Below are 12,164 nucleotides of genomic sequence, written 5' to 3'. Positions count from 1 at the left end.
AGTATCTCTATGATTTGAACTCAGTTTTGTTGTATGTGTCCGATGGATTCCGCAGTCGCACTACAGTAACATTAAGAATAATTTTGTCCTGTACCAGTGAAGATATATCTTAGATATGATAAGCTCAACAAGTTATACAAAACGCAAGAGCAATTTCCAAAATTTTCTTTACATTAGATTTCCTTACGTTTTTTTGTTGATTTTAATAATTTGAGTTTATTCGTTGTTTTTTCAAGAACTTATCCAGCTTGTAAAATATTGTAAGATTCTGTACGGCATCCCATATCAGCTGTATATGTTATCCTCATGATAAAGTAACTGGATGTTTGTCTGTCTGTAACCAAAAATCTCGCTAACTGCTGAATTTATATGGTTCTCCTTTACAGGGTAACTTCTCTTAGGTCCTTTATATAACTATTTTGGGTGAGGGTATCACCACCCTCCCAAGAGTATCCGCCCCTAGAAAAATCGCCCTCCCCCATCGCTACGCCACTAGAGATCTGTAGGGATGTAACCGCTAGTATATCAATAAAGAAGAGATAACTGAAAAAGAATTAAAGGAACACCAAAAACACTTCAAGAAAAGCTTGCCTACAAAAAGCTCCACGTATCAGATCTTTGTATTTCTCAAATTATCATCAAAAATATTAAAACTTACCTTTTTTTCACCAAGTCATGTGAAGAGTTGATGATATGTAACAGGTTCAAGTAAGGGCCCAGACCTAAGTGTCAATGTTATTTTAAAATACCTTTTTTTGGGGTAATATCCTCTTAGAATTTTTTTCTTCAATTTTGAATATTTTTTTGGGGCCAAGGCATTCCCCCTGCCCTAACTACTTTTGTCGCGCAACTGACATAGCAGCAGTAGGAATGATTTCTAACGTCTTTAGTTAAGACAGGCGGATGCACTAAGTGTTCAGCCACGATTGCTTGTTCTTACACGCAGTGGCCTAACTTGCGGTCTGTATAATTCCCAATATAACCTTACCTGACATAAATCCGTAAAATATAGTAACAGGAAGTCTATCTGTTTGTTTGTTTGTCTGTCTGTCTGTTTTAGTTATAAATAAACAAAAAAACACTACTATTTATAAATTAATTAAAATTAAATTTTTTTTTTTTTAAATGTTTTTGATGCTTTGCTAATTATAAATGTTATTATCCTTTTCTATTTTTATATTTTATAAAATATAATTATCAAAATAATACAAAGCTAAAGACAAAAAATTAAACTTGATAAGAATTTGATACTTCCTTTAGATAGCAATGCTTTTCTTCTATTAGAGTGTATGTCTTTATATTCGTTTTCATACTTCATCTGAGTTCTCTAACGTGTTACGTGCGTGCACAGAAATTTGAGAAATGCTGGATGTTATTTTGTTATCCCTCCCCCAACAATCGATAATACAAAATAGAATGATGTCTGTCCGTCTGTCTGTCCCTTAAGATCTGGACCGATCGGATTCTACTCTTCAGGGAATATACCTATTGGTCCTGAACCCCTCTTGCAGGGTTCCTTTAATTTAAAATGTGGTGGTAGCAGCACCAGAGGTACTTAATTTCTTTTAATTACCTCTTGGGGCAAGCCGCTAGTTTATAATAAAAAGTAGCTTGATGTCTGTCCGTCCGTCCGTCTGTCTGATCTCAGTAATCACTAAATCGATATGATTCTACTCTTCAGGGAATATACCTACTGGTCCTGTGGTGGTTTTAGGTTATTTTCTTGAGGAATAGGACACCCTCAACCCACCAAAAAAAATTTATTTCCCTCCAATTTCTTATGTAGGTAGGTAACTATTTTTTTTAGGTAGATACCATTTTTAGGCTAACAAATAAGTGCCAGGAAGGTTTCTCCCCTAAAATAAAAAGTACCCCTCCCCCCTTCAAAAAAAAAAATACTCTATATTGAGCTTACGTTCACGTTAAGAAAAATTTTATCTTTTTAATCATTTCATTAAAATCAAAACTTAACATATACTTACAATGTGCAGAAAAATGAAATATTCTCCAAGAAAATTTTTATTATTACAATGAATTTACAATCTTTTAACCCCTGTAATTTAAAGTTTAGTTTAAATATTTTTCTTATCTTTGGATATATAAATGCTGAACTAGAAATAAATTCATTAGTTGTACTTGTGTGTTTAACAGCATAAGAACAATGGGTATTCGTGATCACCTTCGGGTGAACAGGATATTTGTATCCAAACATATTCCAAGAGTGGCAAAAACTGCAAATAGGTAGGTTACAAATGTTAACAAGATACTTTCCTCTTGCATTTCAATTACATAATTACAGCTACTCTAATCAATATGATTTTGTCTGCTAATATGTAGGTCATTCAAGCATAATAAAACAAGGATGACAACCAGTGGCGTGCGAACCGAAGGGGTCATTTGGGGCAATTCCTCTCCCCTCCCTAACAACTAAAACGCTCCCCTGCCCCCCCCCCCCCCAATCAAATGTTGGTAAATGCCCCATTTTGCCCCCCCCACCTTCAAAAAGCAAAATTGTCCCAGTGTGTCCTCAAGAACAAGAATATCCCAAATAAATTCCGGCGCTTTGCGCCAATTAGATAGTTACTACTCAATTAATCCTACTAAATTTTAGGATTATTACCAATACATTTTTTAACTTATGTAGGAAAAGTCAGGGGTCTAAAGGGATAAGACAATGGCCGATAATTTGTTGTACATCCCCAATGATGATTCAGAAAATTTCCCCTTTTATAGATTAAAATTAGTGGTTGAAACGTTAGAACACTCGACTTAATGAATTAATCAACAAAAATCCCAAAACATGATAGGCTAACAAATAAAAAATCGTTATTTAAAAACTTTGGGCACTTGTGTAATAAAACAGCCCAATGTCCCATCCCTCCCCAAGGAAAAGTTATAATCTGTTTATATAACGATGTGAAGCATTTTTATTTTTATTGGCGAAGCTGCTCTATAATTCTCTTTGTTTGGTCGTCCGTCTGACCGTAATACTATGGGGAAAACGTTATTTTCTCGGCTCCTATTCAAGATAGACAGCTGAAATTTTCAGAGATTGAATAAGTTATCATTCTGAATATTTCCATCAAATTTCATTGAGATTTGTATTTTGGTCATGAGTTGCTAGATTGATTGCTAGTTTTTTTAGTTTTTATAATTCACATTTTACATTTATTTCTCAAAGTTTTATTAAGGTTTGTTTATCTTTTGCAGTGCTAGATCGATTACTGTATTTTTAGGTTTTTGTAGTTTTCTGTACTTATATTTAAGAAAGAAGGCTGTAATTTTCAGGGATTTTATAAGTTTTCATTTAACATATGTCCAATTACTTTCATTGTTATTTGCTTTTTGGTTGTGGTGCTAGATTGATTCATAAATTTTCACGTTACAATAATATTTTTTTTAAGTTTACGTGATTTATTTTATTAAGTTTTTTATGTTACTGCTCTATAGTAAATTTTTTCAGTTGTCCATCCATAACTTTTGAGCTTTGTTACTTATGGATGCTTTCATCCTAGTTTTGTAATTTAAACTTGTTACTAAAAAAATAAATTATTTATAAATAATATTTGAAAAAATTGAGTTTTGCGCTATTCCCTTGACCAAAAGTCATTTTCCCCTGGCAATTTAGATCAAAAACTCTAAAGTTCACAACACTCTATATTCCGGACTTGCTAAAATAACACCACTCTTGTTGTCTTTGGTGGTGTACAAATTTTAGGTGGCCTTTGAGCACTCTCCAAGCAAATCCTTGCGAATAGCACTTTATAAATAACAACAGCTTCGCCCCTAGCCTCTTTTTAAATGGGGTTAATTATCCTTCCTACTGAGATTTTTTAAACCCCCCCCCCCCCCAATGAAATAGATTTTACTTCCATTTGGGGTGAGGTTAAGATTTTCTTCTTATAGCTCCCATCCCTCCAGTCATTTTTACCATATGCAATTCGTGATCAAACACCTAATTGAAATACAAATGCAACACATATCTTTCATTTTAAGATAGACTATATAGGGGCAACGCCCCCTAGAAGCCTCTAGGTGTTCTTAAGTTGGGAGGGGGATAAGTCAACCGCCCTTATACTTTTAAATTTAAGTTTTAATAAGAAATATTCAAAAAACATTTTGGGGAGGATTTTAAATTGGGAGGTTGGAGATACGCTCCCCCAAAATAGTTAAAAACCTTCCTTGTACGTGAAAAAATCTTAATAGCAAAGGAAAACCAAACAGATGTCATTAAAAAAAATATTTATTAAAAAAATTGGCGCATTTGTATAAACACCTATAGATTCTCCAGAATTATGCAGTAAATAGGGAAAAGAAAAAAGAGAAGGAATGAAACAGGTTTAAAGAATTCTGAAAGATCTATTAACCCCAACTTCGTCCACCTAAAATTGGTATATATTATATAGAAGCACTTTGCGGGGGGAGGGGGCAAAATTATGCAAAATGTTCAAAATGACCCCCCCCCCCTAGCCAAAATGCTTCGCACGCCACTTATGACATCATCCATAAGTAGCGAAGCTTAACTTACTTATGAATAAGAATACGGACAAGGGGATACAAGGAGCATTTTCTGACAGTCTAAGTGAATTATTTACTGGATGATCAGAACAACAATAAATATGTTCTTAATGTTAAGGGGGGGGGGGTGGAAGTTCTGACACTTTTTGTTAATAGTGATTATATGCTTTGTGAGAGGATTGGTTATTTAACAAAACAAATCCTTTTGGGATGTAGTTTCCTTATTTAAAAAAAAAATTGGATATGGCCTCCAGGTTTAGGTGCTGCAGGCCTTCAGGTTGTCTCTGGACAGGTAAAAATGAAAAAAATAATTTTTTAAGAGTTAAAGTTCAACTTGTAAAACAAAATATGCATCTTTATCTTCAAATATGTAAATAACATCCAAAAAGATGCATATTTTGTTTCATAAGTTGAACTCTAACTCTTCAAAAAATTATTTTTTTCATTTTTACCTGTCCAGAGACAACCTGAAGGCCTGCAGCACCTGAACCTTTAGGCCAAATCCAATTTTTTTCTTTAAAGGGAGTGTGAACGTAAAAATTTCTCATCTGATTATCAAATCTTAAACTGTTTTTAACCTATTTTTAAAATGTATATCAAAAATATACTATGACACCAGTAGAATCAGACTGCAAGCCCAAACTTGAATTAAGTCCCCAATAAACTTTTTTTGGGGTATTCAAAAATTAATTATTACTGTTGCTCTGGTCAGATTGACCAGAGCAAAAGGTTTTTTTTTACTTGGGGTAATATTGTGGCTTAGAGAACAATTTTATATAATTCACGTTATATTGATAAACAAAAAAGCATTATTCTGTTCAATGGAAATATTTTTTTTTCTAAAAAAATTCATTTCAGTGAAAAATTTAACATAATACACACAATGGCATAGACTCGAAATAAAGTATTACCACACTTTACCAAAAAACTGTAACCAAATATGATAAATATACAAGCAAAATAATAAGTTAATGTTGAGATTCAAATCCTTCTCGTCCCTTCTTAAGCATAAAATGAATTTGAAAATTTTGAAATTAGATTTTAATTTCCTTATTAGGATGTTGTTTTTATATGTCGTCTTTATGACAGGTAAATATTTCATGAATATATTTCTTAAATTATATATATAAAAAAAATATTGTACAATAATATCAAATTAAATCAAAAGTATTTCAATTTGTTTTATTTTTTTGGTGCTAAAATCATCCCTGACTTGAATGAGAGAAAAAGTTTGTTTTGATTAAAATTGCAGAAAGAACATATCATTAAAATACACAATAGTCTCTTTGTGAGTTTAAATTTATAACATTATTTTTTGTTAATGAATTAATGAAAAAATTTGTAAACCACCAATTTATAACTATTGAAATTTGATCAGCTGATAGGTTTTAATACTAGATGTTTGTTTAAGTAGCACAGCTACTCTAAATCTAGAGAATAAATCTAATTTTGCTTAGAATTTACTTTTAGTTGTTTTAAACATTGCAAATTAAAGATTTTATTTTAATAATTAATATTTTAAAACAATATCTTCTATAAACTGTGAGGAAGTTTGATAAAATTACGTTTATTTTGCAAGCTTGATTGAAAATACTTCATTATTTTTATAATTCTGACTAAATAGATTTTCTGTTTAGATAAATAACATAGCCACAAAAAGGTTTAAGTAGTTATTGAAATATTTTATTACTATTCTTGCTAATAAAATATTTGTTAACTATGTTTACCTGCCAACCGTCGGTTTGCGGCTGGCAGCTGCGAAGTACTGCTGCCACCGCCAAAATTTATGTTTTGAGATTTCTAATATAAAATTTACATAAAGATAAACATATTCAGAAAAAATTGTTCTTCTAGCTTCAATAATAAGAAAATTACAGCCATTTAAGATTTAAAAAAAACAGATATTTTTGTTTTAAAATATAAAAGATTATATTGCCGGATATCCGGCCGGATAGTTTCAATATCCGGTATCCGGCCGGATACTCAAAATGGCCGGATATCCGGCCATACCGGATATCCGGCCCAACCCTACACTTCACCATAATATCCAGGAATAACGCCTTGATTTTATGGTATTTTTGGAGGGAAAAAGAAAAAAAAACAGGGAAAATCTGAACGTTTTTGTTTCTTATAATGTTTGTAGGGATATTTAACTTGCCATATATAGTTGAAGCAATTTTCTTACTGTTAAGGATTTATTTTATGATATAAAATTGCCAATTAGTTTTTTTATAACGTAGTAATTAGGTAATAAAGATCTATTTTAAATTCGTATTATTGACAAAAAAAAATCCTCACTGTCTACAAAGGGTTGAATCTCAGAAGTTATCTTAAATAATAATATCCTTTTTTATTGTGTTGGACAATAAATAACCCACTTTGGAGAATAAGTTTACACTTTTATCAGACTGTTTATAAAGAAATATTGCACCTTTATCATTTACAAATTTGTAATTAAAGGTGGGCGAGAGATGGGCAATCTAAAGTTACTTGGATACTAATAAAAAAACCTGTTTCTAGCTTTGTTATTGTATTTGATTTTCAATAAAAAATATTGCTTATTTTATCAATTTCTAAGTAACTATACATTGGTTTAAAGCAAGGATTATGTTAAAAGTCAGCTTAACCGTTAGGAAAAATAGAGAACTATGTCAAAAAGTTTAGTTTTAGCTATAGAAGGAAAAAAAGACAATTAACTGCCCATTTATATAGTCCGGAAATTTTTTCCCCAATCTTGGACATAGTAAAAATCGGCGGAAAAAGCAAATTTTACCCCCTTTTATCTTTTTATCTTATAAAGCAAAGAAGTTAAGTATAGAATAGAATCCAGGTAGAAGATTCTGCCTGGCTATCCTGTAATAAAATTGGAATTTTAGTAAAAACACATGATTTCAAAAAACATTTAAATCTTATATACAAAATAAATGTCTTTTTTAATGATTTACCAAAAGCCATAGGACCTAGCATTTCTATTTCCAATACAAATGAATTAAAACTTTATTTTATGTGCAAAGCAATAAAAAAATTGAATTTAAATATATGGACAAAAATATTGGTCTTTGCACAGTGGCGTGCGAACCGAAGGGGGCATTGTGGGCAATCGCCCCCCCCCTGCCCCCCCTAGCCACCGCCCCCCCTGCCCCCCCTAAATGTTGAAAAATGCCCCATTTTGCCCCCCCCTGGTCAACAAAAATGCCCCTTTTTGCCCCCTACCCTAAAAAAAGCAAAACTATTCCAGTTTCCAAAAAAAAGATCAAGAAATACTCAAAAAAAAAAATTTGGCACTTCGCGCCAAACAGACAGTTACTATTCATTTAACCTTACCAAATTTTTTAATTAGTGTAGAAATTAGGTTATAATCTTTTTTCACTGAACATAACAAACCAGGTAATAGGAAGTACAGGGTGGGGCAAATAAGACCGGACAAATTCTAACTTCTAAACAAATAAACATAAAATCGTCAATTTTAAAGATTTTATTGAATTTAAAAAACTGGCAAGCAAAACAGGTATATGACTATTAGATTATTCAATAAAATCGCCGCCAGCCTTAATCACCGTCTCTACCCGCCTTCTCAACCGCCAGCAGGTCCAGGTCAAAATGTACCTGTCCAAGCTGGCGTAGTTCTCCTTGATAGTGACAATGAGGGAGGTCTTTGTGGTATGAGCACGTCTATTGGTGCATGCTTCAAAGTAGCCCCAGGCCCAAATGTCCATTGAATTAAGATCGGGCTGCTGGGAGGCCACACTTCCTTAGGAACGTGAGTAACCGCAGGATCCAAATTCGCCCAACTTTCTAGCTACCCTTATACGCGGAGGCTCTTATTTGGACCACAGTTTAGCTAAAATGACGTTCTTTACCTTTTTTGAAATGGCATGATGTTTCTGCTATGGTTGTCAGCGCAACACATAGTCTAAAATGAGTTTTAAAGTTCAATATGGGTCCCTGAAGTCAAGAACCGAGAAATTTTCACGAATTTTTACGGTTATGTGACGTTTTTTACATCTCAAAATCTGCCCCGTTTCACTTTGCTGGAGTACTACGGCCAAGCCATTTCAGATAGAGAGCTCTAGTCTTTTCTAGTGTCTTACTTATGTATCTAACAGTATCCCCAGCAAGTTGCATAACTCTACCTCACCTATAGATGGGCTGAGGTCAGATTTAGTGGGCCCTAGTCGAGAATCCAGATTAAACTACCAGCGCATTTAGAATCTGCCTTGTTGAACATATGCGTGGCCAGCTGGTTGTACACGTCCATCTTCGTCCAAAGATTTTTTTGTGCTAAAAGGTCATTACCTAAGCTTTTTATAGTGTGGTCAAACGTTCTGATTGGTCAAGTAGTTTTGGCGCTATGACCGTTTAAAGTTTGTCCGGTCTTATTTGCCCCACCCTGTATTTTAATTTGTATAATATAAACTTTTTACCAAAGAAATTTTGTACATCCCCAATGATGATACACAAAATTACCCCTCTAGATTACAATTAGTGGATGAAATGTATGGAAACTCGACTTAATTAACCAACCAATCAAAATTCCATTAAAGTCCCCAAAGTTGTTGAGCCAACGAAGAAAATTTTATATGAAATATTGGGGACTAGTGTAATAAATAGCCCAAAAACCCCTCCCTCCCTGCACATTTGAAGAAAAAATTTGCGCTTTGCGCCCTTCCAAATGGTTTTTGCTTTTTATCACATTGTATATTTTTTTTTATTTCTATAAAAACATGTGTAAACAACAAATATTTAATCAAAAAGTTATTTTATATAAAAAAGAAACAGCGTTGATATTTATCTAAGCCTTTTTCTCAAACTGTATGTCTGTCTAAATGAATAACTATATATGATGTCATATTATTTTCAGGATAAGTTTATCATTTTTTTTGTGTACATACCCTTACAAAAAGACATGTTTTTTTTTTTATGGCAATTTTCATTGAAAACCCTTAAAACTAACTACACTCTATATTCCTAACTTGATAAAATACGCCACTCTTGTTGTCTTTAATTAATTTTAGTTCAAAGGGGGAGTAAATATTTTTAGGTGCGCTTCATGCACCGCCCTTATAAATCATTGGAAACACCACTTAATCAAAAATTAAAGTGCCATTTAAAGAGGGTAGGATATGTTGATATAACTTTTTAGCTACTCTGTAATTCACTATGGCTGTCAGTACGTAATGCTAAGGGGGAAATGTGATTTTTTCAACTGCAATTAAAGATAGAAGGCTAAAACTTAATGTTAACATTCCCATCATTATGGAGTAAAATTAACTATTAAAAATTCATGGAGGTCAGGCTGCTTTTCAGGACGTTTTTGGCTATTTTTGTATCTTTTAAATTTCGGGTATAGTCCCTTTTGTGACATTGCCTCTTAAGGTGCATTTCATCATATTTTCACAGTAGCTTTTCACCTATTTTTAGCTCCTGCGGGGCCAATTGCCTAACCCTGCGGAGAAATCACCTGACCTAACTTAACCTAGAATAACCTATTAAAAGCTACTATGAAAATACGACAAAATGCCCCTTGAGAGGCGTTGCCACAAAAGAGACTATACCCCCCCCAAAGTTTTCCATATTTCTAAGAGCATATCTGTAGATGAAAGGACAAGTAATTTTTTTAATTTTTACATAGATCTTTATATCTTTGGTTTTTATGGGACACTAATTTTTTTTGTGGATTATAAGATTTAAAAAAAATAAAATTTCTCGCTGTTTCGAGCATCCAGTATGTAATTTACTTTGACTGTCATCACACAACATACAGGAAAAAGGATTTGTGACCTTTTTGTGACTTTTTCTATCTAAAATATATATTTATTTCAACAGATGCTCTTTAAATCTACTTGTCTGTATTCTTATTAATGATTTTTTGTGCTTTGCTACTTAAAGATGTTGTCATCCTTGTTGTCATACAATAAAGAAATATTTAAAATCAGTTTTACATATTAGGTTAATTTTTAGTAAATTATTTCCAAAATGAGTGTTTTTATCTCCCCCCCCCTCCAAAATTTTTTTAATGGGGTTATTCATCCTTCCTGCTGAGATTTTATAACATCCCCTTCCACCCATAAAAAATGTTTTGTGGTGGGGAGGGGGGGAGGTTAAATTATCTTCTGTACATATTTTTCAAAGATGCTTTCTAGCTCTCTTCACTTCGGTCATTGCAGGGTGGGGAGAAGGCACCGTGTTCCAGAAAAGCCAAAAAATGACAAAAAATCATAGAGAGTGTATAAATTAAAATTTTGATGAAATTTTATTTAAATAGCAATAAGTATCCATATATCTTTCAATATAATGGCAAAATTTTAAATATCTCCATCCTGGCTGGCACAGGATGCCAGCAAACCTGGCAGGGTCATACAGGTAAAGAGCAAAAATATTTTGTTTGCCTCAAACTAAGCATTTTAAGTTACCAAATACTAAAATATTCTATACCAGTACATATCAATATCAAATTTAAGTGTTTAAGTCAATTTCAGGGTCCAGGTATAATCCTGCAGGTCCTGATTCCTCAGAAATCTTTAAACAGCTCTTGAGACCGCAATTTTTGACTTATAGAATTCAAATTTTAAACATAAGCTTTTCTAACAAGTATGTATGACCTACTGAAATCATATGAAAATCTGCCGCCGTTTTCTCGCCGACCGCCGCCGGCGAAATTTTTATTTTGAGATTTCTAATCTAAAGTTGACATACAGATGAGCCTGTTTCTTATTTATTTTCTGTGTGTATATGTAGGGAGGGAGGGGACAATGGGCTGTTTATTATAATAGTCCCCAAATTCACCAAATAGCGTTTTCTTATTTGTAGGCATAACATTTTGCTGGACTTTTATTGAATTTTGATTGGTTGGTTTATTAGTTGAGTGTCCAAATGTTTCAATCACTAATTTATAGAAGGGGCAATTTTGTGTATTACCATTGGGAATGTACATTAATTTCTCGGCCATTGTCTAATCCCTATAAATCTCTGATATGTTAGACTTTCATTTTATTTTCAATTTACTTGAAAAAAAGCATTTTCTACCTTAAACAATACAAATTCTACTTGTCTTTTTTTAATAAGTATGAAAGCACCTTTGGAAAAAGGTTGCTTAATAAAAGGGTGAAGGGAGTAAATAATGCTAACAAATAAAATAAGAATATATATTTGAACTAGGAAACGACATAAAAATTTTAAACTTCTAGCTTTAATGGGTTCAGATGTGGATTTAAGTGGGGCATCCCCCCCCCCCAATAAAAAAGGTAAAATGGTTCAGATAAGAGCCTAGACATTTAGGGATAATCTTTATTAAAAACTTTTTTTACTTTTAGTTTCAATGAATATGTGTTTAAAATAAGTAGAAAATAAATTACTTTTATATCTTAAAAATTGTTATTTTTTGATAGACCCAGTATCTTTAGGGCTTAAAAAAACAAACTTCGCATACATTCGCATACACAGGGTAAAGTTCTCTGATATTATACATACATCTAATATCACCATGTAAGAGGATTTGCTTGCGCTCTTTTGCGCTTAAGAGATCTGGAACCAAACGTAAAATTTTCATTAGAAGAAAATTGTCTATTTTATAGAAATCGGGTATGCTAAGAAAACCATCTACAATTACAACAAAAAATGGAGATTTGACTTCTTTTAAAGGCTAA

The 12,164-nt window shown here is 32.7% G+C and overlaps 1 protein-coding gene across 1 annotated transcript in view; it reads left to right on the top strand.

The window, feature by feature from the left end:
• Window positions 1–2,134: 2,134 nt before the first annotated feature.
• The window catches only part of LOC145306568 (uncharacterized), a 38,618-nt gene continuing 28,588 nt past the window's right edge, over window positions 2,135–12,164 (top strand). Inside the window, exon 1 of the mRNA XM_080148755.1 lies at window positions 2,135–2,241. Within this exon, the coding sequence (XP_080004881.1) occupies window positions 2,162–2,241 (80 nt within the window). The 5' untranslated portion in view covers window positions 2,135–2,161. The remainder of the gene's footprint in view (window positions 2,242–12,164) is intronic.

This window comes from Acartia tonsa, chromosome 14 (genome assembly GCF_053477335.1).
Source record: "Acartia tonsa isolate MP-2025a chromosome 14, ASM5347733v1, whole genome shotgun sequence".
Taxonomy (NCBI): Eukaryota; Metazoa; Arthropoda; class Copepoda; order Calanoida; family Acartiidae; genus Acartia; species Acartia tonsa.
The sequence above is the reverse complement of the archived record's forward strand: the minus strand, read 5'-3'. Positions and strand labels throughout refer to the sequence as shown.